The following is a 25,481-nucleotide window of genomic DNA, read 5'->3' on the forward strand; positions in this document are numbered from 1 at the left end:
GAGTAGTCTAGATGTTTCTTTAATCCCATCCAGTAGTCAAGTCTTAAAATAACTTGGACTGCGATATTCAAAACTTGTGAAATGGGGAGGTGGTGGGGAACAAATGAAGGGCACCAACGCGGAAGAAGAGAAAATGCTGGTTTCAACTGGCAGTGCATCAATCTAGCAACGTGTTCAGTCAGTATGCGCTAGTTTACGCCTATGCAGAGCTCTGCTAACGAGCCACTCAGTGCTAGTGTAAAGCAGGGCCTCTATGAATAGCTCTGCCAAAGCACCTCAGTTCTGCCATAAGTAATAAAGGAGGACCCGGGCACCACTCTTCATAGAACCCCACCATCCTGCCAGGCTATATCTGAGAGTTCTGTGGCACAGCACAGCTCTATCGATGTGTCTCCGCCATGACTCAAACACCCAAGCTTCTACAGCAGGGGAATCCTTCTTACTTGGCAATAGCAGCCGAGTGCTGATCTATGTACTCTCAGCTACTTCAGCATAGGTGTGTATTCCGCTCTGCAAATGTGCCTCAATCTAGCCCTGAGAAATCCATACTAAAACAGCCATGCAGCCTCACACAAGTACTTCCAAAATTCCATGTAAATCATTCCAGTGCACAGCACCACTGATAGTACAATAAAAACACAACGCTCTTCCAGTGCATCTCAACTGTGCACTAATCTACCTGGAATTTAAACACTTGGCCCAAAATAACTCCACCAACTCACAGGACTGAACCACAGACCCTCCTGTAACCATCACACCAGTGAAACGACAAATAGATCTGCAAATGCACCTAAATAATGAACTATAGTATTCCTGTCTTTTTAGGGCTGAGAATCCCCTAGACCTGTGTGTGTGAACCTCAACCTCACTTGCACAAACTTCTCTTATATCAACAATGAGGCCCCAACATGGCTTCATCGTTGTGCCACAGTTTTCAATATCCAGTCCAACGGGACTGTAATACTCAGGTGCATCAATCTGTTGCCAGTTTACCAAAACGGAATCCTTGCAGGTACCTACCCTCGTCAGTGATTTTTCATTCGGATCTGCGGCCTCATGTGTAGAACTAGTCACACTAGATCTTTCATAATATATTGGGCTGTGAGTTTTACACAAGTCCAGAGAACTCCTTGATTGGTGTACCACTGATCTGCTTGATAATCCGATCATCTATTATTTAAGGACATTTAATCATTTCAGGTACTGTTGTGCGTAATGGATCCATATCATAATAATCATAGTATAACACACAAAAGCAATATCATTAATTACAACACTAGTTCACACTCATCATTTCTAGAGCAGAGGTAAATCCAACTGCTGAACTTGGAGACATTTTTTACCGGAACCCTGGTCTGAAATCCCATTTTATACATTAGGCGAAACTTGGTATCTGGGCAAACAACTTCATTCCATTGTAAATCAGTGTCTTTCGTTTTAACATTTACGAGCACCTGTATGTAAATCAGAAGAGTTCGCCCTATACAATTTCCACTCATGTATAGTTTAATAGAGTGTCACGCAGGCTACAGAAACATTTCTACAACAAGTGCATTAACTCCCCAAGTTATCTTTCTGGAACTCAAACGTGATACCAGCAGGTTACACATTCAGGTTCTGCAGAAGGCCCTTCAACTGTCTGAGCTACTTTAAGATGATTTAAACAAGTGACAAGAGATCACACACAGATCTCTGAAGCAAGTGCATTAATCGCATGAACTATCTTGACAGTATTAAACCCACAGACTTGCTGGATACACAGATATGGGCATCACAGTATCTTTATATGCTCTCTGTTTGTGACCAATACAATAATAAATAACAGCTTTACTATGACAGCTTTTTGACACTTTCTTTGTGTAAATAATGCTAGTTCTTAAAGAAGCATAAGCTTAGTGCCCCTTTGAAAATGTCTGGAAATATTTAGCTTTTGGCCAAATTCTTTGAAGCTTGTACTGTTAAATATGCCTTGGCTCCATACGATGTTTACCGGGGTGGGATGGGGTGGAGAAGGGGGAGAATAGCACCTCCTCAAACCCATCGAGCAAGGTTCAAACTCACTCTCTCACAGCTATTCAGGAAGTGGTTAACAGTGCGGGGCCCGGGGTATTCTTTTTTTCTGGCTACTCCCCTGGGCCATGACGGCATGAAAAGAAGATGGAGAGCACTAGTTTACTGCATCTCAGTAAGAAATATTAAATAAATGAATCCTGAACAAACATCCTACTTATGACACGAAGGCAACACATTGAAGAATGTGACAAAATGTTAAAAACAATCCCCGGTTGTCTCAGCTCAACTGTCTAGCTAACAGAAGACGTAAACATTGAAAGGAAATTGCAGAATTAAAGTCCCAGTTGTGTTGCATTTTGCTTCTAATTCTGTTCTCGTTATGGCTGCTCCCGCACCCATTGTCATTGCTGTTAAATGCAGTCCTGCTTTCCATGTACATGTTACTGCACATGGCCTTACTAATGCGGGTAGTGACTTTATATTCATGGTTGAACCACACAATGGCTATTGCTTGGAAGTCTTTTACTCTTTGGTCAATTTTCCAGTTGTTAATGCTAATACAACACTTTTCATTAAAACAGTATTGCGCCACCACCACCACCAGCACAATACAGAGCATATGCGTTCTTAGAAATACCACTTTCTTATTGGGAACATACTATTTGGTTCTGGTGCACCCTAACTTATGTACTTGCACCAGTACGTATAGGTCCCCTAAGTAATTATGGGAACACCTGGCCAGCCTTAGCGGGATACACACCATACCCCGATGATGCAAACATTCCTGCTTAGCAACTACAACCATTGTATGCTAATTTCGTTAGACTTTATGGACACTTAACTCAGTATGTTTTGTGCACTTTGTTGGCACAACCAATAAGAGTTGGCCTGCCAGGGCAAGCCCAGTTACCTGCAGTGTCTAAATAAGTCCTATAATTGTTCATTCAGTTATGGGCCAAATTCCCCCTAACCATGAGGAAATTCCATTTTGGATCGCCCAATAAATCGATCAAATTGAGGCTGTTTCCCCTATGGGACTACAAGACAAGCACAGAATTTTGACTATGTGCTTACATCATGAAATGGTTCCGGCTATAGGAGACTGAAACACTTTGGGAACAGTCTTTGCCACTGTATATACCATCAGTCATGGCACTCCGTACATGTCAGCCTTGTCAGATGTGTTAAAACAAAAACAGAACTAACATGGGGCAGCTGCTGCCCTGGATTTGGCAGTGGAACTTATGAGAACTTTTCCTGTGGTGTCCTCAATGATTCTGTTAAACATTATCGGTGAAGCTGCACCTCTGACTATACGCCAGTGGCTCACAGAGAATGTACAAGCTGACCGTGAACATTAGGTGCCTATTATTATTGCTGATGCATACACATCCTTGGGACGCAATTATTCGGGAACTAGACCTACTAAACCACCTATTGGCATACCTGGTACTGACAAAGAAGTCAAGCAGACCCATGAGTTTTAAAAAAAACCCATGGCATAAATCTAAACAAGCACTGAAAGGTAAACCTCGTGGAGGATCTCCACCCCAGACATCACTGAGAAGCGCCTCGATTTTCATAATCACGAATCACACTAAAATCAAGGCTCCAGACAGGTATCAGAATACTGATGCACATTCTACTCATTCCTTGCACGAATCATCTGACAAGCAGTACGAGAGAAGAGGGCGAACTGAGCAAAGACGAGTAGAATATGTTAAACTGCAAAGGAATGAGTGAGCGCACTTCCACATTTGTGGATATAATTGTATAGTTGTGCCGTGCTCCAGGGATCACTCTCTGAGCTAGATCGTATTTGAACATAATTGATAATGCATCCCTATTCAAATAGGGTATGTCCCCCAGGCAACAGGCTTATAGTCCTTAATAGAAAGGTTTCTTTGTTAAATCCTTGAAATTATTATGGTGAAACTTCTTGGTATTTGATGTTGAAAAGTATTCATTATTCAAACTGTTACATCACAGTTATATTCATATAACATTCTTTCTTCATATAGTTTACTTCAACTCCCAGAATGCATCAAACTCCCCCATGTGGTTATTTAATCATCCCACTGCATTTCGGCATAAAGTGCCTTCTTCTGGGGATATTCTGTAAATAGCAGTACAATGTAATCAGGAAAATGTGTGTGAACACAAAGTAAGTCACAAATAAGGCTAATCCTTTGTTGTGAAGTTGACAGAAAATTAATAAATGTGCTCATAGGAAATAGTAGAACAATGTTAGTCACTCTGTATTTCTTAAGGACGGTCGGAAGTTGTTTAAAATTATCCCCAGTGAAGAAATTTGCTCGTGGTGAAGAATGAAACAACGATGTGAAACATTCCGCTGATTTTAAAGAGCTACGGCTTTGTGCTAATGACTAAAGATATTCAAGTGCTTGTGCAGCGGTCGGTAGTATAAACGTATCGTGCTGTTTTAAAAAAACGCGTGGTACTGCTTCGAAACAAACAAGACTACATGGCAAAAACTCAACGGTTAATGCCATGAGGGAAAACACTCGATTAATTGTTTTGTCGTGTTCATGCAAAAGTAGACAACGACGTGAGTTAACACAGGGCTGCCTCAACAAAGAGGTAACCGAGCTTACGCTTACCGTTTAACCGGGAAGAGTGGAATAAATGCGGCGGCTCTCTAGGGGCTGTTGTGACTTCTCTGAGAATGCTTCGCCGTGACTACCAGTGGAGCCTGCTGGAAGCATATATTAGTGATGCGTGCGTAATGTGTGCGTGAGTGTCGACATAGAAAGGGGGCTATCTCGAGCTTATAGCATTGTTAACTGATTACGAGATAAATAAAGAAAGAAAGAAAGTTTCAAACAAAAGATGTGATGGCTTGTCTGAAATCTAGATCGTGTAGGTGAATTGAAGCTAAAATGTATCCTTAATCGTGCGATGGGGGAAAATATATATATCGTAAACAAACAATCGTTATGATGTGGAAAATATATATATAATACATATATCGGAATCAATATGGATAATAAATGATATGGATGGTAAATAAACAGTAATGCACATATAATGATGATCTGTACAACCAGTCCATAAAACAAATGTCTATAAGTAACAAGTGTATTCCATACGGTCGTTTAAGCTGTGAGGCTTCATGGAACATAATAGGGTAATCCAATAGTTTTCACGTTGTAATAGGAAGTTATGATTATCCCTTCCTTCTCGTTTCTCAACACATTCCAGCACACAAAACTTAAGTTGGCTGATGTTATGGCCGGCTTCTACAAAAGTTGAACTACTACTGATTTCATTTGCTTGGTTCTTATGTTTGATTTATGTTCATTCAGGCGAGTCTTCATCTTTCTTTCAGTCTGACCAATGTAAATCTTCCCACAGGGGCATTTTAACATTTTAGACAACATTAGTGGTGTCACATGTTGCTGTAGCTTTGACTTTGATTTTATGACCTCTCATGGGGTGGTTGATATATGAACCTTTAATCACATTATTGCAGTTATTGCAATTCCAGCACGGTTTACTACTCACAAATGTAGTTGCTGTTATGGATGAACTAGGATGTTTTCATCTTTCACCTATATTTCTGCCATGTTTGTGACTTACTTCGTGTTCACACACATTTTCCTGATTACTTTATACTGCTATTTACATAATATCCCCAGAAGAAGGCACTTTATGCCGAAATGCATTGGGATGATTAAATAACCACATGGAGGAATTTGATACATTCTGGGAGTTGAAGTAAACTATATGAAGAACGAATGTTATATGAATAGAACTGTGATGCAACAGTTTGAATAATAAATACTTTTCAACATCAAATACCAAGAAGTTTCACCATATTAATTTCAAGGATTTAACATGGAAACCTTTCTATTAAGGACTATAAGCCTGTTGCCTGGGGGACATACCTTATTTGAATAGGGATGCATTATCAAACTGCAGAGGGAGACACAACGTTCGTCTGACATAAAGATAAAAAAGGAGGAAAATCCTCCTCAATATGAAGCCCTGTTTCAGAAAAAGAAAGTTGTGGCTATAACCATAAAATATGCCACATACACTGAGAGCCCTCCTCCTGAACAGGTCTTGGGCAGTTACTCTCCTCAACAACACTACAGAAGACACTATAGTGCACCAGAATCTCCAGGAGTTTCTGGCAGCGGGAGCAACTGATAACTACTTTACAGTTGAAACCCCAGATAGGCATATAGACATTGCAGAAAGGGTATATGACATGGATATACAAATTGAGGGTGACATACAGCGCACCATTAAAGTAATATTCTGTGAAAATGTAAATTTGTCTTACGATGTCCTCCTAGCTGAGGTCGATTGGCCCCCACTCTTTGTTCAGACATCACCCCAGGGTGAGGATGTAAAACTACCTTCATTTTCTGCTCTTGTCCCTCATGAAGTTAAACAAGCTTTTGCAGCAGAAGGGGCTCTTGCACAAGCCCCATCTTTAACCCGTAATCATGTCAGCTGGGATAAGGACTCTTCTTATCATATCATACCCATATGGTCCAGCCTGCAAGTGCATCCACAATACCCTATTAAATGAGATGCTAAGGCACATGTTAGTGAAATACTCCCCCAAATGGAGTACCATGGAATAATTGAACCCTATATCTCTCTGATGAATAATCCCCTTTTCCCTGTTTTAAAACCGGATCATTAATTTCACATAGTCTTAGACTACAGGCATTAAATAGCCATTCGCAAACTTTTGCTATACAACATACACTCAGTATGGTATTGATTAATAATATAGTCCATAAAAAATGTAAAACATCCTTAGACGTATCCAATGTTTTTTCCAGCCAAAATCTAGCGCCTCAAGGCAGAGATTGGACAGCCTTCTCAGCCCTTGGCTTTCTGCGTCACTTTATCCATCTAGCAATGGGATATAAGAACAGTCCAGGACTTTTTGCTGCCTGTATAGTGTCAATACTACATGATATTGACGGGGACGCATTAGCCAACGTAGATCATATCTCCCTCACAGACGTTGAGTTAAACACCCACTTGGCCAGAGTGGATCACATAATTTTAGGATTCACATCAAGTGGCTATAAGTTCAACTTCAAGAAATCTCATATACGCATTTCTTTTTTTATAACTTTTTATTAAACAGATACTTGACAACACACTTTGATGTACAGAATCATTTGGCAAGTGTCGGAGAGGGCATCAGGTACATTGCTCATGATCAATATAGCCATTTCCATACAGCGTAGATTCCATCCCCACAAAATTCCATTGCAATTTTGTGACTCCGTACAACCGTCCCCTTCATAGTATCATCCGTCATATAAACATTTCAGGTCCCTCTATAGCCCACCCTCCGACCCCATATCTTGACCCACTTCCTCAAGCATCCACATCCTTGATACACAATTTCTTTCTGCTGCACAGCACCAGTCAAGGTCCATCTTCCACTGTGCAACCCCGGGAGGTTGACTGCACCCGATGTCCTTGCAATATTTCTTTTTGCCACTATATCCGCCACCATTAACCATATTCAAGTGTATTTCGGCCATGAGTCCTCCATTGTTACACATAGTATATGCTATTGGGCTCCCAGATCAACCTCTTGACCAACTACTTCGGACATGACTCACACGATTCCCCTTCAGTAGTGCTGAATTCGAAGGAAGGTCCTCAGTGTATGAAAGAAAGTGACAACCTCCCCACAGCCCCTCGTGCAATGTGTATTATCAATATGACCCATTCTGTGTAGCAGCGCCCTCAAGGTATATGATCTGTGTAGAATATGAAGTTGTATAAGGCGGAACCGTGCCCTTATGGCCACCTCCCGGGGACTCTGGAGTGCCTTTGTCCAAATGTCATCCTTCCCTATGCCTACCTTAGTCTCCCATGTTTCTCGTAGTGCTCTGAGGGGGTCTTGGTGCTATTCATTATTTTTATATATCAGGGAGATGGCCTTATCTTGTATTGGATCTAGTAAAACCCTATCTTCAAGCGGCGTTTATTGAGGTAGTTGTTCACCCACCGGAAAGTGGGTTAGCAATGCATGTTTCAATTGCAAATATCGGAACCGTTCCGATTCAGGCATCTGGTATTCTACCTGTAAGTCTGCAAACTCCACCATTGTTTGTCCTCTCCAAATATCCCTTAGGTGGTCTATCCCAAGTAGTCCCCATGGCCAAAAACCCTTCAGGATGCCAACCTCTCTGAGGAGATTGCTGTCCCACAAGGGAGTTTATATCACATTTCTAAGTGTCCTTTTCTTAGGATATGAACTTACACATGAGGGTAAGAGTCTTGCCCTTCATTCTTTGGAGAAGTGTGCACAATTGCACCCTCCAAATACTTTAAAGAAACTACAATCCTCATTAGTACTCCTTAATTTTGACAGAACATAAATTCCTGATTAGTCACAATGCATTAAAGTACTTTAAGAATTAATTCACCTTCATTTTTCCAATTTACATTGGACATCAGAACTAGGGGTGGGCGGACATCTCCGTTCCGCCCACGGAATGTGCGGAGATTTGCCCCTTCCGCCTTTCGCAATGAAGGAGGAGAAACTAGGCAAATCTCCGCACACTCGGGGGTGGAACGGAAGTTGGACGCCCGCCTCCCGCCCGCAATATTAAATGACTTTAACCCTAAAATAAGATTTAAATAAGAATTTAGCTTATCGCGGGGTCATCTTCCTTGTCCAGCTGGCCGTCTTCTTGGAACTGTGCATGCGCGGGAGCCTGCAGATGCGCATTCCTCGCCAGGAAGATTGGTTTAATCTCCGTGCCTCTCTGCGTAAGTCCCTTATGCAACTTTCGCCCACCCCTAATCAGAACACACACACACTCAGATCTTTACAATCGGACTTGCTTGCAGGACATCACTTACATACACATGTAAATACCACTACCCTAATCATCTGGGTTTTACTGGGAGCAATTGGATTTACCAACATCACTTTTAATGAAGGTGAAACAGTGCTGATGGCATTTCTACTGAAAAATACTAACTGTGGTGCAGATGGCCCTTTTAGCAACCTCTGTCATAAGGGAAACACATCATTGTCGTTACTCCTGTACCAGCCTAAGAGGCTGTCACAAAAGCTAACGTTCCTAATGCCAAATCACTCCATCCTAGAAGAATACAATGGGCAACATCCTTAACAGCTGTTGATGTGGACATTGTCTTTAACCCGTCTTACAGACAATTGAATTTCTTCAGTATGAGAATGTTTACCCTATGCCCACCTCTGTCTTACCTCTTGAACAGTATAAATATATTGTTTACACTGATGGTTCAGCCCAGTCCAGCCTGCCGTACGTTCTAAACAGCAATATTCTGCGGGGTGTGCCACCCTTGTAGGTGTTATGTTGGGACGGCAACATCCAACCACAAATAACTCAGAGCTTTGCTTCTTGCACTAGAACATACAGATCTTGAATTTCCCACACTTATAGTGTGTGATGTGTATTACTGTGTACAATCCTTTAATGATTATTTACATTATTGGCAGCAGAATGGATTCAAAGAATCTAAAGGCAGCTAAATCAAACATAACATGCCTTGGTTTAAAGTGGCAGACCGTAAAGATAGTTTGCCACAGGCTCATGTTATTCATACTTTGAGCCATCAGCGTGTGGGAGCACACATTGTAGGGAATTCTCTGGCTGATGAAGCAGCCAAATCTCCAGTTGCAATTGCTACTATTGCTGCAGTTACTCATTTTAAAACGAGAATAGATTCTGATAGCCAATAGAGACAGCACCCCTTTGCCTAAGGACTTTTCAACTAAATATACTTACTACTTAAGTGAAAAAAAAGTTCCTTTTGTAACTATTACAGGAGTTGGCAATCATTTGATTATGAACCAAGTCCGCACATTCGCTTTAGTGATAGCTGCAAATGAATGCATTGCTTCTGCACATGCAGGTATGGCAGTCACAATTTCGCTGCTACAGCAACATTATTGGTGGCATGGCTTATATGAATATGTCCTATGTTGAGACATTTGTCAACAGATTAAAGCTTCCACTCTGGCTCGTCCACCACAGACACACCTCTTAATTTCCAACAAGACTTTTGGCTGCATTTATTTGGACCACTGTGGTCCACTGATTTCAGATACTGCATTTAAATTTATCTTAGTTGCAGTTGATTCTTGCTCTAGGTTCCTTTGGGTTTGGACACAGCATTCAGCTGATACTCGCACAGTTATTAAAGTTATTCAAGTATTTATCGGGGCACATGCACACAGTACATTTCACTCGGACTGAGGCCTGCCTTTTGCTTCTAAAGCGTATAAGGACGCCATGGCTTCTCTGGGTATACAGGTGTATTATTTTGCTCCATACCGACCCAAGGACAATTCTGTTGTGGAGAGGATGAACCATGACTTAAAGCAGTCCTTAACAGCTAGAGTATTAGGCACAGGGTGTAGTTGAATCCACCACCCATATGGGGTGCAGTGAGCCCTTAACAATCTCCCTTAAAGATCTCTGCGTGGCTGGACCCCATACTGGGTCCTTTTTTGGCATCAACTTGTACGTTCCCGACCTTGACGGTCCAGACATTGTGGCAGAAGCCACGCCCTTTGACGTAAATGATAATTGTGCTAACTTACAGTATCAACAAAACTTCAGTGACACTCAATCCAATGAGCATTTGAAGACGTCTGTCTTTGCAGAAATAAAGGAGAAACCAGAACTTTCCGGCTGGACTCCAAAAGTTGGGGATCTTGTGAGAGAAGGTTGCAGTAATGAAGGAGTTTGGCCCATCATACCGAGCACCTGTTCCAGTCCTTGGCATTCAAGGTACAAGAACTCTAATCTTACCACTGCTTCCTGGTTCTAAGGACAATCGTTTTGTCTCTATTGATCACATCACGTTACATCATGTGGCTGATTCTCAACAGTAGGCCACGAGGAGTCCTTGGTAGTTCCCTAACTCCTCTTGCTGCCATATGAGAAATTCTTCTACAGCTAGTGAGCACCACCGAAGAGGTTTCTCTCCATCTGAGGGTGGGAGCTGAGAATGCACTACAGTTAATTACTGCATCCACTACAAATACCAGCAACACAACTGAAGTGAGTGCTGTTCTTACTATTGCATCTTCTGCAGCTGATTTCGTTTATACAGATCCGCCTTTTTTAAATCCACCTCTTCTAGATTTTTCAAGTCCCCAGAGGCACCAGTTTTTTAATGAACTGCTTCTGGGTATTATGTGTGGTTGAGATGATTTTTCTTTGGATTCTTTTGATGATTCTTCTGTTTTAGACACTCCTCCTGCATGGATCTTTGTTTTCATTTCATAGCTGAAACACACTTATCTGGTGCCATCTTGGATATATGTTTGGACAACACCTCCCTTGCTTTTTTTATTCCTGGATTAGATTTGCAATGGGTTTGTTTCTTGCTGGTTAGTGGACATTATCTACCAGAATGCTTGGCTACAGAACTGGTCGATGAGGTATTGACACCTTACTCATCTTCACATAAACTAAAAATAGACTTGTCCATCATGAACATTTCAGCTGTTCAAGTAACTGATGGAATTGTTTGGGATAAAGTTCCCTTCAATATATTTGGACCTACAGAGATTCTGCAAATACCATATGCATTTATGATTTCTATGCGAGATGCAATTGCACCATTCTGATGACTGGGATGTTGAAACTATAAACTCCATACTCTACGAGCTGGAATACTACACTGTTTTCAAATCAGAGGATCTTTACTTAAATTATGCTAATTATGGTGAAATGTTCTGGTACCATCATTATGGACATCACTATTTACACTGAGTTAGTGTTAAACACACTATTCTTGATTACACACAATGGGAACATTGCCCCACTCCCCCACAAGGGTGCTCCAAAACATATAGGGGCAAATTCACATGTATTTCTGGAAATGATACATCAGACCCAACATCATATTATTTCAAATGAGTCCCTACACTACGAGAGAAATACATATGCTTACACAAACTAAGCTAATACATTCAAACTCATTTGTCCATTTGAGGTACCAGCCCTTGGCAAGTTCAGGGGATGGGAACCTTGTTCCAAGGCTGTTTATTCCAACACAAATGATTTTACTAAATTGCACCTTCCAACAGGCTACATGTCTATGATTGGCCAAAATTAAAGACATGAATGTACCAAATATTCCCTCAATGGCCCATTTTGACAATTGGCAACACTTAACAAATTACACTAAAGAACAGCTCAATAGTATGTTGCAGGATGGTAAGTTTAATTCCACACTTGTGGGTATGCCTGGGTGGTTACTGTGGCCAGTTGACACAAATGACTGTCATGCTCGTTTTTTGAATTCCACACTGGGGTCTAAGGCAAGCAGACCTAACCCCCAATATTCCCACTCACAACATTCAGATTTTGTTATCACCTATTCGGTGGGTAAATTGTGTCAACAATGGTTGGAACATTCCACACTGTCTGTAGTAAAACAACATCTTTTTCTCCTGTCCGAAGACATGGACTTATCAGACTTCCTATTCGGTCCTAGGTCTCCATGTTCAAAAAGATTTACTTATGCTACATATAATGAAATTTGGAAATTGTCCCAAATGAAAGCTGCCACACGTTTAAGACAAATTGGTTAAGATGATTTGGATAAAGTGATTGCTGTGGTTGATAATAGTATTCAAACGCTGTCTTCTTATGCTTACAGTTTGAATAACATTCTGTCATTTGTAATTGTTATCATGCAAAGTAAAATGTCTACATTGTACCATGGGAAAAGTCAACTTAGATCTATCATGCAGTTTAGATGGACACGTCAAACTCTTAAGAATGGCTGCCTCTCTTGTTGTTATCTTAATTCCAGCCAACTATTCCTTCCTTTCAATTGACGAGTAAACAGCAACTCATGGCTAAGAAAGATGCCACATACACAATGTTACATTTAGAGAAGTTAGAACATGTCCCATTTACATTCACAGAAACACCTTCAACTGTCTGGTTATTACACAGTGTAATCTCATTGCCGATTTCAATATTCCATTTCAGCTTGCATGGCACATTCCTTTGTTGGTCGATATGAACCCCTAGGACGCAGCTTCATTCATGAATTATGATCACTTCCATTTCATATCATTATGACTGTGCCAACAAAGAGGTCTTCCATCGGTGAGGTAAACACAATGGAAAACGAATGGGCTGTGTTTACCTTATCTGGATGCTTTCGTGCCTTTGAGGGTTTTCCTTCGGTCTGAGTGCGCCCGTGTCGATTGCGGTGCCTTGAAGCAGGGTTGCGGACGGAGCTTGTGCGGCGTCCCGCTCCTGGCGCTGAGAGTTTGGCGTTTGGAGCTGGAGGCGGGGCTGCCTGCTAGCAGACTTGGCGACGGTGTATTTTCCCCTCTGGTAGCCGGGAGAGATCGCGCTACACCTCTGGAGAAGCCGGCTTGCTCAAGTGTTGATCTGGAGCAACAGGGCGGGTCATAGGATTGTCGAAGTGAGTCGGGTAGGTTCCCATTCACTCAATGCTAGGCAGCTTGTTTTTGGGAAAAAGTTTTTGCCCCCTTTGTTTTTTTTTTGTAATTAAGAGCTGGGTTAAAACACTACTGAGAGAGCCTTAATTAGCAGGAAACTTGCTGAATTCTTTGACCTCCTAACGACACTGCTGACTGCTGATCTCTCAATTTAATATGGTCTAGGTTTGTTAGAAGCTCTTTTGGGTCCCTCGCATGCTTGGTGGGTAGTGCTGGGTTTTACAAACTCAGCCCCTTATTCCTAAAATAAAGGTGGCGGTCAGGGAGGTAACAACTCTGCGGGGGCGCTGGCTGGAAGCAGCAGAAAGGATCTCATGCGGGAGACGTGTAGCCGCCGGGATAGGATTTAGGCGTGATGGTAGTCGGGTGATTGCCTTTACCTTCCTACGTTGGGATTCAAGCTCAAGAGAATTACCCACACAAACTCAACAGAGCCACTCACCCCGAGGTTTAAAAAAAAATAAACATAACTAAACATACTCAAAGCAAAGAAGGTCAAAGAATTGGAGGGGAGGGAAACGACTTGCTGGACCTTAAGAAAACAGTCTTCAATGCTTGGACTCCACAGATGACCCTAGTAAGGAAGAAGGGGCGAGACTGGGGTCCAAAATTGAATGTAGAGCGAGGTGGTGCAGATTAGGAGAGTCAGGAGGGACTAGGAACTGGGCTTAACATGCCGAATAGATACACCCTCAGAAGTAGGGATATCTGGGGTTTATCCCAATAGCCCCCGAGACAGACAACAGAGAATTGGTGTTAACATCTAAAGCATTAAGAACATCCCGAACCAAAACTTTAAAACCCATGCAAAATTCGGCCACATCTACCACATCGCAGAATAAAAAGACTCCTACAAGCAAAAAATGGAAGAAACAGTCGAAGGCGAGTTTAGGAAGTTCCCGTGTCACACCTTCACTTAGATCATATTTCAAAGTCCAAGATATACTGCCTACAACCTATACTTCAATGGAGTCTATAGCGCCCATAGGACTAAAGAACAGGTACGATCCCCTGGCTCCTTTAATTGATGAGGGAGCTAGTAGTATACTTCCCCCTCCTGGATGAAATGATAATATGGAGTCTCAATCTAATGAAATATCGACGCCAGTCATTAGCAGGGAAAGTGCACAATCAATTTCCCTACAAGGAAATTTAACGGCAGTAGTTTTAACGGAAGTAGTTGACTCAGAACCAGGGGGGAACCAATATCAACGAGCGGTGTGGGCACAAAGTCCGCTACTGAGGATTTGCTAACGACTCTCTTAAAAGAAGTAAGGGATACATTCGCAATTTCAGAGTGTAGCCAAATGAAAATACAAATGGCTTGCGACTCTCTAGAAACTAAAATGAATGAGATATCTGAAAGAGTAGGGGCAGTGGAATCAACCGTAGAAGAACTTAAAAAGCAAGTTGACGAAAATACACGAGATATCCAAATAATTAAGAAAGGTGATAAAATAATGCTGGAAAAGATGGAGAGTTTGTAGAATAACGCACAGAGAAATAACATCAAGCTCCTGAATATTCCTGAGGATAAGGAGTGCGGGGATACTAGAACTTTTGTACTTAATCTGCATGCAGAACTACACCCGGACATAGAGAAGCAATTCCTGGACGATGACATACAAAGAATTCATCGGGACCCTTACTTTAAAAAACCAGGGGAAAAAATCCAAGAAGGATATTAGTGAATTTTAAGACGTATGTTCTTAAAGAAAAAATCCTGGCAGCAGGTCTAAAAGCAGGGGTGTACAAGAGAGCCGATTGGTCGTTCCGCATAAGGTCAGATATCTCCCACATAACTTAAGATGAACAGTGGGAGTTAGGAAAATCGATGCAGGAACTTAGAAATTTGGGCGCCACAGCGAACCTACGGTTTCCTGCTTCCCTCAAAGTTATGTGAAACAATAAAATGTTTAATTTCAGGGACCCCGAAGAGGCAAACACTCTAATTGAGAAAATTAGGAGCACAGCCAAGTGAATAGACTAAGGTGTATATGTGTAGTGCCAGACCAAGAGAGAGCCTAAATAATAGAAAACTAGAGGTACACAATCTCACCTCTATTAGAAATAAGGGAGGGTTCCCCAGGGGAGGGTGGGGGGACTTCACATAAAATTAAAAGTGGGAAAAAAAATTGTCCTCATTTATTCTTTTTCAGTCAAGGGTGGTTTGTTGGCATTGAAGGCCTGCGGTTAAACTATAATTGATGAGTAGGTCCGAGGTCTGCCCTTATGAGTAAGGGAAAGATAAACAAAATACGAACCATGTCTTGGAATGTCAACGGGTTAAGGGTTCTTTCTAGAAGGAATAGAATATTAGAATACTTAAAGTTGTCAGAGTGTAATGTCTTCCTGGTCCATGAATCACACTTACTTAAAGAGGAATGGGAGGGGGTTGTAAAACAACAAAAGTGGATTGAACATTGTGTCTGTACAACACAATCTTGTACAGTAAAAGGAGTGGCCATCTTAATTAAAAAATCAGCCCAGGCAATGTTAGGGGAATGCTGGGTTGACCCTTGGGGGAGGTGGGTCATCACCAGAATAAAGATAGAGGATATGTGGACAACCTTTGTAAGTTACTATGGGCCAAATATAGACGACCCAACTACCCTTTATACAATACTTCACCATCTGGTAAATGTGAACGATCAGATTATAATGGGGGGAGATTTTAACATGGTCCTAGACCCAAAGGAAGATTCCACATCAGTCAGAGCAGGCCACATCACTCAAAAAATGAGAATGGCCCTGAGACAATTCATGTCAGACATTGGGCTAGTGGATATTTGGAGAGAGAAGTTCAAGGCCCATAAGACATTTGGGGGCTAGTTCACCTTTTTTAATAAAAAGTGTGGACATCGCTCCAGAATTGATTTCTTCTTGACTAATATCTCTTTAAGTAGAAATGTTAATTTTGTCAGACATGTCCCGGAACACCTCTCCGACCACTCAGCAGTTATTTTAGAACAGGAAATGGGAGCAAGCTCTCCCCCGAGGAGATGGACAATTAATTGAGCACTATTACAAGATGAGGAAGTAATTGAGAAGTTGAAGGGTGAGACAAAGGAATTTCTTGAAAACAATGTAAATTCAGCATCCCCCCAAATTATTTGGGACACTTACAAAGCTTTCTTAAGAGGATCCTTAATAGCTATATCGTTCTCCCAGGCTAAAAAGGTGAAAGAGGAAACACATAAATTGGAAGCGGAATTTCAGTCGTTGCAGGATCAACTAGAACAAGATCAAGGGAACACTATTCTTCTCAGAAAACTAGATAGTGTGAAACATAAACTCACAGACTACTTAGAAATTCGAATGAAAAAAAGTGGGACGCCAGCAAATTGGCACATCATGAGTATGGTGAGGGTTGTAGTAAACTTTTGGTGTGGAAAACCAAAACAGACCAAACAAGAAATTGGATTAAGGACCTCCGATGCCTGAGCACTGGCAACAACATCTCAGATGATACAAAGGGGGGGTGGGGTCGCACACTACTCACACACCGGCGGAATCACCCCTAAGGACTCTGGTTAATGTAGTTACGTGTTCCGCGATGCATCATCTTTTGATCTTCTGCTATCTTCGCTGTCTTCGCCATCCCTGGACACCTGTTTCGGGGTATCACCCCTCGTCAGCAGGGATAGGCCGTGTTCTGGGGTTGCCGATGGCTGCCAAATATCTGCCAGGTATAGTACCACTCAGGCGCGTAGGTGCGGGGTCCCAGGCTCGTCAGCCGGCGGCTCAAGGGAGCTTAATGTTACAAAAGGGGGGTGGGGTCGCACACTACTCACACACCAGTGGTATCGCCCCTAAGGGCTCTGGTTAATGTAGTTATGTGTTCCGCGATGCATCATCTTTCGATCTTCTTCTACGTGTCCAGGGATGGCGAAGACAGCGAAGATAGCAGAAGATCGAAAGATGTTGCATCGCGGAACACATAACTACATTAACCAGAGTCCTTAGGGGCGATACCGCCGGTGTGTGAGTAGTGTGCGACCCCACCCCCCTTTTGTAACATTAGGCTCCCTTGAGCCGCCGACTCACGAGCCTGGGACCCCGCACCTACGCGCCTGAGTGGTACTATACCTGGCAGATATTTGGCAGCCATCGGCAACCCCAGAACACGGCCTATCCCTGCTGACGAGGGGTGATACCCCGAAACACGTGTCCAGGGATGGCGAAGATAGCAGAAGATCGAAAGATGATGCATCGCGGAACACGTAACTACATTAACCAGAGTCCTTAGGGGCGATACCGCTGGTGTGTGAGTAGTGTGCGACCCCACCCCCTTTTGTAACATTAAGCTCCCTTGAGCCGCCGGCTGACGAGCCTGGGACCCCGCACCTACGCGCCTGAGTGGTACTATACCTGGCAGATGTTTGGCAGCCATCGGCAACCCCAGAGCACGGCCTATCCCTGCTGACGAGGGGTGATACCCCGAAACACGTTTCCAGGGATGGCGAAGACAGCGAAGATAGAAGAAGATCAAAAGATGATGCATCGCGGAACACGTAACTACATTAACCAGAGTCCTTAGGGGCGATACCGCCGGTGTGTGAGTAGTGTGCAACCCCACCCCCCTTTTGTAACATTAAGCTCCCTTGAGCCGCCGGCTGACGAGCCTGGGACCCCGCACCTACGCGCCTGAGTGGTACTATACCTGGCAGATATTTGGCAGCCATCGGCAACCCCAGAACACGGCCTATCCCTGCTGACGAGGGGTGATACCCCGAAACACGAGTCCAGGGATGGTGAAGACAGCGAAGATAGCAGAATATCGAAATATGATGAATCGCGGAACACGTAACTACATTAACCAGAGTCCTTAGGGGCGATACCGCCGGGGTGTGAGTAGTGTGCGACCCCACCCCCCTTTTGTAACATTAAGCTCCCTTGAGCCACCGGCTGACGAGCCTGGGAACCCGCACCTACGCGCCTGAGTGGTACTATACCTGGCAGACATTTGGCAGCCATTGGCAACCCCAGAACACGGCCTATCCCTGCTGACGAGGGGTGATACCCCAAAACACGTGTCCAGGGATGGCGAAGACAGCGATGATAGCAGAAGATCGAAAGATGATGCATCGCGGAACACGTAACTACATTAATCAGAGTCCTTAGGGGCGATACCGCCGGTGTGTGAGTAGTGTGCGACCCCACCCCCCTTTTGTACATTAAGCTCCCTTGAGCTGCCGGCTGATGAGCCTGGGACCCCGCACCTACGCGCCTGAGTGGTACTATACCTGGCAGATATTTGGCAGCCATCGGCAACCCCAGAACACGGCCTATCCCTGCTGACGAAGGGGGATACCCCGAAACACGTGTCCAGGGATGGCGAAGACAGCGAAGATAGCAGAAGATCGAAAGATGATGCATCGCGGAACACGTAACTACATTAACCAGAGTCCTTAGGGGCGATACCGCCGGTGTGTGAGCAGTGTGCGACCCCACCCCCCTTTTGTAACATCTCAGATGATTCTGAAATAGAAGAGGCCTTCACCCAATTCTTTCAGAGTTTATACACAGATGAGTTCCCGCTGGAAGAAGCTAGAATGGAGGAATTTCTGTCAGATATATCTCTTCCTTCCCTACACAGAGATGAAAAAGAACAATTAAACCTCCCCATATCAAAAGAAGAGTTAATTCAATTGATCAGCTCTCTAACAAGGGGAAAAGCAGCCGGTCCAGATTCAATCCCTAATGAAGTATACATTACTCTAAAGGACGAATTGGACCCCTTCCTCCTTCAGCTTTTCTATTCCTGTTTCCTTGAAGGCCTAAGCCCTCCGGCTACTTGGGATGAGGCCACAATAACAATTTTACTAAAACCAGAAAAAAAAACTAGACTTTGTGAGTCCTATAGACCTATCTCACTTTTAAATTGTGATAATAAGATCTTCTCCCAGATAATCACTAAAAGGTTGAATAGAGTAATAAGTAGTCTTATGCACCCAGACCAAAAAGGATTTATTAAAAGGAGACTACTAAGTGAATTGACGCAGGACTTAATTGCAGCAATTTACATGGCACAGACCTACAAACTTCCTTTGGCAGCAATGACATTCGATGCTGCCAAAGCTTTTGACAGGGTGAACTGGGTTTTTCTTTTTAAAGCAATTCAACATCTTGACTTAGGTGATAATCTTTTGTCGGCAATTAAAGCCATGTATAAGAACCCCACGGCCAAATTTCTAATTAATGGAAAATTAACTAGGTCAATTCAAATAGGTAGGGGTACAAGACAGGGGTTTCCCCTGTCATCTCTACTTTTCAACATTTATATTGAGCCTCTAGCTTGTATTCTGAGAGAGTGGCAAAACATCATCCCTTTCAGTTGTAATGGCTGGGTTAAAAAAATAAGGCTTTATGCAGACGACCGTATAATTTTTACCAGCGATCTTGAAAGGTCTCTTCCAGAGATATGGTCCAATTTAGAGAACTTTGGCAAGGTTTCTGGGTATAGCATTAATCAACAAAAAAACGAATTAATGAAGTGGAATATCAATTACAGGAGTACGTTCACAAAAAAAGAAATAAGATATCTGGGTATCCAAATAGTTCACAATATCGAAAAAATTCCAAGGGTTAATTTTGAAAAAGTACCAAAAAAAAGTAAGATCACAGCTACAGTCTTGGGGTGGACTCAAACTTTCTCTATTAGGCAAATCAAATGTGTTGAAAATGTCGATTTTGCCAAAGTATACCTTCCTGTTTAACTCTATTCCCCTGCACTTTCCAAAAGCATGGTTCAAAAAGGTGCAGGGCCTCTTTCCAAGTTTTATTTGGGGAAATAAAAAACCTAGGATCTCCCTAAAAAAACTTAGGAAGAAAAAAGCTTACGGTGCTATAGCAACCCCTGACCTATTTCTTTATTTTTGCGCTTTCCACTTAAAACATTTTAGACAATTATTATTGGAAAGCACTTTTTTCTCTCCTCTCTATAAGGCCCTAACAGCAGAATCTTCCCAACAAGCAGGGTGTTTCTTATTAAAATTTGGGCATCCAAAATATTTCAAAAAGGTCAAACTCAAGATACTCGTCTCTGCCACAAAGCTATGGTACCATGTTAGATGTCTGCTAAAAATTCCATACTATAACGAGGCAACCCCCGTCTGGGACTCCCCTGGAAAACCTTTATGCTTGAAAGACGCTCTTGCAATCCCACTCCGGTTAAGTGGTATTACAACCTGGGGTCAATTGATTTCGGAAGCAAAACTGATCTCCTGGCCCCATTTCTCAGCGGTATGTGAGGACTCTGTGTCAAAGTTCAAATACTATCAGCTGAGTAGCTGAGTAGCTGGGCACGAGCAATGGGCAAAGAGGTACAAGGCAATTTGGGACTGGCTTACAAAATTTGCAGTTATAAAACAAGAGCAAAAGAAGTAGCAGAGTGGTACTGGCTATTAGCCCAAAATGGAGAGGATACGCAGGTTGATTGTTACGAGATTTGGAAAAGGGACCTGCCGGACGAAGACCTCGATACAATTGGGCAAGTATCTATGTCGTTTTTATGGTCATATGTAAATGCTGCACCGTTAAAAAAAAAATCACCTCTTCACAGTACATAAAGCCTACTGGACACCTCAGAAATTATCGAAAATTGGGAGGCAAGAAATCAAGAAGTGTCCAAAATGTGGAGAAGGAAAAGCAAACGAAGTACATATGTTCTGGAGCTGCCCGGTAATTTTCCAGTTCTGGCACAAAATAAGTAAGACTATTTCAAATATTATGGGTTTTGAAATAAGCTTAACAACGGTGGCTATAATATTTGGGATCTTACCAAAGGTTTTAACCGAGGGGTTTCTAACTAAAAAACATAGAGCATTGTTTTTCACTCTGATTCTCTTGGCACGAAAAGAATTGTGCATTAAATGGATTTTAGCCTGCCCCCCGACGGAAGACGAATGGATACATTCCATCCAAAGGGTAGCAAAATTGGACCAAGCTGGCACTAAGCGTAAGAAAACTGTCATTTGGGAAATTTGGGATAATTGGGTTGAGAGGAATTCTGGGATTTAGGTCGGAGTTTCACAGTTAGAGTTAGCTCGGTAATGCATGAATATCGCTGACTTTTCAGCAATATTCATGCATTTCGTCCGATTTTTATCGGTTAGGAGATAAACCATGATAATAGCAAGGTTCCTAAGCGATAAAAATCGCCGCAGCTCGGCGAAAAAAATATTGCCGCTAAGCCAACATAGCGATAATTATCGCTAGTTGTTGGTAAAATGCCCCTGAGTTTTTGATACACATGTTTCTCACACACGATCATTGGATTGGGATGAGGGCACGGTTCTTTTCGGTTGTTTTTTTTTTTTGCTCTGTCCAATGATTACAAAAATATGCTATAAAATAACCCTAAGGATTGGGAATACTAGTGGCGCAAGAACCTCCCAAGAAGTCAAGATCGGGGTTGGTATTTTCCCAACAAAGCCGATAGGCAGCCCTCCCGGAGTCCTAGGACATTTAATCTCTCCGTAAGGAGCGACCGGAAGCTCCCTTGGAATAATCCCGGCTATCTGTGATGAGCGAACAATTCCCATCCTTGAACCAAATGCATATTTAAAGATATATGAGGACTAAAAAAACAACAACAAAAAAAAGAGGTCTTCCTTACCGGAAAGGAAAGAGACTCTTCTAAAGTACATTCACTCGTTTATATACACATAACCATAAACTACACTTGCAATGTGTTGGTAGCAAATTTGGCCTGTTATCTAAAATGAATACCAGTCCCTGCAATACTGCCTTTTAATTACAGTCCTTTCAAATGGAAGTTATTTAAATGTTAAGAGATCAGTATTGTTGCCGAATGAAAGCTGGGATCCCATACATTTTATCGGTTTCCAGATAGTGACCTGCTGTAACAACATACTTTTCCCTCCCACTCAAGGGGGTATGGATAGCTCATTGTGGCCTTCCATTCCAACTTTGAATGTAGATTTCAACAAGCTAAGCAAACACAAAGCACTATTTTTTCAAACAGATGTAGCACTAACACCTGTTTGAAAAACCTTTTAATTACAAGTTGCAAAGACATCCAGTGAAATACACATTTCAGTTAATTAGTTAATTGTATTTTTAATGCATTGAATTCTGCCCGCCTTGCTCACTTTTTTAAAGTTCTTGGTTCTGGCTTAGTCATTTCTTTTCAAAAAATCTATGGAGTAATACCAGCTGTTATTCATTCCATTTTTCCTGTATGTTCAGAGGCTTCCCGCTGCTGTTATTCCTCATTTGCAGCATTTTGGTACTATGTTTGCTCCTCTGCAATGGATGTTTTGTTTGCAAGACCATTGGAGCTACCACCGCCCCAGATGTTATGTTATGTTACTGAGCATTTCTAGAGCGTATGTTCACCAAATGGTCTCTTGGCGCTTAGTAGCTGATTCGACATCCATCCGCAGTTATTGGAAGGCCTGTTTAAGAAGCCAGGTCTTAAGTAGCTGTCTAAATATAGCATAGTTAGTGGTTGTCCTAAGTTCCAATGGCAATGAATTCCATGCTTGTGGGGCAATGACAGACAACCTACACCCTCTGTTCTTTTTTTTATGAAGGGATAACAAGGTAGTGTAAGTGACTGGATCTCAGTTCTCTGGTAGGGCAAAATTTAATAACTCGAGATTTAACAAAAGCGGGACTGTTCATATGCAAGGCCTTAAAGACAGTACTGTATACTTTGAACATCCTTCTCTGTACAACTTGCTACCAGTGGAGGTCCTCAGTCACCTGAGAGATATGACAGTGTTTGGGCAGATGATATATCAACCGGGCAGCCTGGTTTTGCATTACCGAGGGCCATATTATCAAGAAATGGCGATACATTTTTGCCGCTTTTATCGGCAGCAAACTGCAGCTAAAGAGGCAATAATGGGCTTGATAATATGCCCTTGTGAATTCCTATAGAAGCCCAGGTTATGGTGTTAACCCGGGCTTCTATGGGAATTCACAAGAGTATATTATCAAGCCCATTATCGCCGCTTTAGCTGCCGTTTCCTGCTGATAAAAGCGGCGATAATGTATCTCCCTTTCTTGATAATATGGCCCCAGGATCCTACGTGTGAGAAATTTGGGGAGGCCCAAATAGAGAGACTTAGCTTAATCAATTCTTGATATGACTAGGATGTGGGGCTCTGATGAATAGACCAGAGGACATGAACGTTTTTGGCCACTTTCTTTCCCTGGTTCTGCTGTGACTTTAAACACTACAATTTTAATAGCATCTAAATTGACTCAAAAGTCTGATTGCAGTGTAATCAAAAGTACACATATTCCATTCAACAGTACTTTACCTCCTTCAGTTCTAGGCTTCTTTCCCTTCTTTCCCTTCTTACTTCTTGCAAAAATAACTACTGCTACTAGCAGTAATAGAAAACAGACCAGAAGAATATACCATGTGTTGCTTGCATTAGGCTCTTCTGTTGCATCTGAAAAGGCAGATAATTAAATGTTAGTAGATTGCATTTTATCTGTTGCATAACCCAATGACAAAATATTTGCTTATTGGCTACACATGAGTTCGGAAATCTGTGGGAAATAATCTACACAGTCTGCCACCAAACACTGACAGTTAATATTTAGCAGTGGTGAGTCACTAAAAGCGCAAGCCCGGCTTGAGCCGTTGGCCTGGCTCTGACTAAATTCGAAGTCCTCTTTGAAAGTCAAGCCCACAACGAGCAGAGCTTTCACATGATGTAATGTGGCCTGGTAGCTACAGATGCCAATCATATAACTTGGGGAGCCAGGCTTAAATCCTGACCTCTGCTTAGCATCCTATGATTCTCAGCAAACTTCCCTGTGATGAAAAAAGTGTAACTTGTCTGTGTTTGTTGTGAAGTGCTCTTATGTCCTTGGGAAAGGGTCGCAATATGTAAAAATGAAATTTGGACATGGTCTGTGACTGCCGGCCACCCCCGCCCCCTTAACGTGCATACTACAGTTACACATTCATCAGACCAACAACAGAATTCTTTGGAAGGCAGGGGGTCTCGAGCTCGAGACCCCGCGGCCGTATTTATTAAAATATGAAACAAAATTAAAAATGTAATAAAATAACATTATTTACATAATTATTAATTGCAAAATTCAGACATTAGATTTACATCCAGTTTAGACAGGTATGGTAGGCTAACCTTAACAAATGTCTAATACAGCGTGGTTCCTAACCGAATCTAACATCCTGATATCAATTTGCATTTTAATAATTTCTGGTCCTACGGCAAGGTCGCTAACCGGTGTCAGATCCTTTTACCCAGCTACACTCTCCCGTCCGAGATGCGCATGCGCGACAAGGGCCCGTTTACCCTCGTGCGCTCTGTGAACTCCATTTAACCATAACAGGAGGGCCCTTACACTCGCACCCTTAGCGTCATAGTGCCTAGTGTATGTGTGGGGTGGCTACCAGCCTGAGGAAAGCGTTGACTCCCCTCCCCCGCACCCAAGCAAGCGGATATCCTGCCCCTGAAGTTCTGGGAGAGACCAATGGCCCCTCCCCCTGGGCGACTCCTTTCGTGAATGGGGCCGCCCCCACCTAAGGACCTTAAATTGCTGCTCACCGATTATGACCTTACCGCCAGACCCACATAATAAATACGACATTACTAATCTAAGAGGGAAAAAAGGCCTAAGGAAAAAGAGTTAATGCAACAGCAAAACACACCCAGAAAACATATATATATTAACATTGCCTGTAAACGGGGAAAAAGGCCTCAGGAAGCAAAACATGTATTCTTACGATATTGCATAGCGTTACACCGTATACCTACCAGTGTCCTCACCAGAATTCTGCTACAAGGGGATGGAGGGTGGGGAAAATTAAAGGCTCCACAGCGGGGCGAGGAGCGAGAATGGGGAGCGCGGGCACAAAGAGGCCGCTTCCCGCGCTCCCCAGGCTCTTAAACCCCCCCTACGCCGCGATCCCGCCCCCTTGACCCGGAAGCGCAAAACTGCTTCCGGGTCAACTGGCGGG

General features: G+C 42.7%; 1 protein-coding gene across 1 annotated transcript in view; it reads right to left on the reverse strand.

The window, feature by feature from the left end:
• The window catches only part of LOC147751001 (nucleotide-binding oligomerization domain-containing protein 2-like), a 343,212-nt gene that overhangs the window by 115,660 nt on the left and 202,071 nt on the right, over positions 1-25,481 (reverse strand). Inside the window, exon 4 of the mRNA XM_086918890.1 lies at positions 23,806-23,940. Coding sequence (XP_086775016.1) covers positions 23,806-23,940 — 135 coding nt within the window. The remainder of the gene's footprint in view (positions 1-23,805; positions 23,941-25,481) is intronic.

The sequence above is a fragment of the Lissotriton vulgaris genome, chromosome 1_1 (assembly GCF_964263255.1).
Source record: "Lissotriton vulgaris chromosome 1_1, aLisVul1.2, whole genome shotgun sequence".
NCBI lineage: Eukaryota > Metazoa > Chordata > Amphibia > Caudata > Salamandridae > Lissotriton > Lissotriton vulgaris.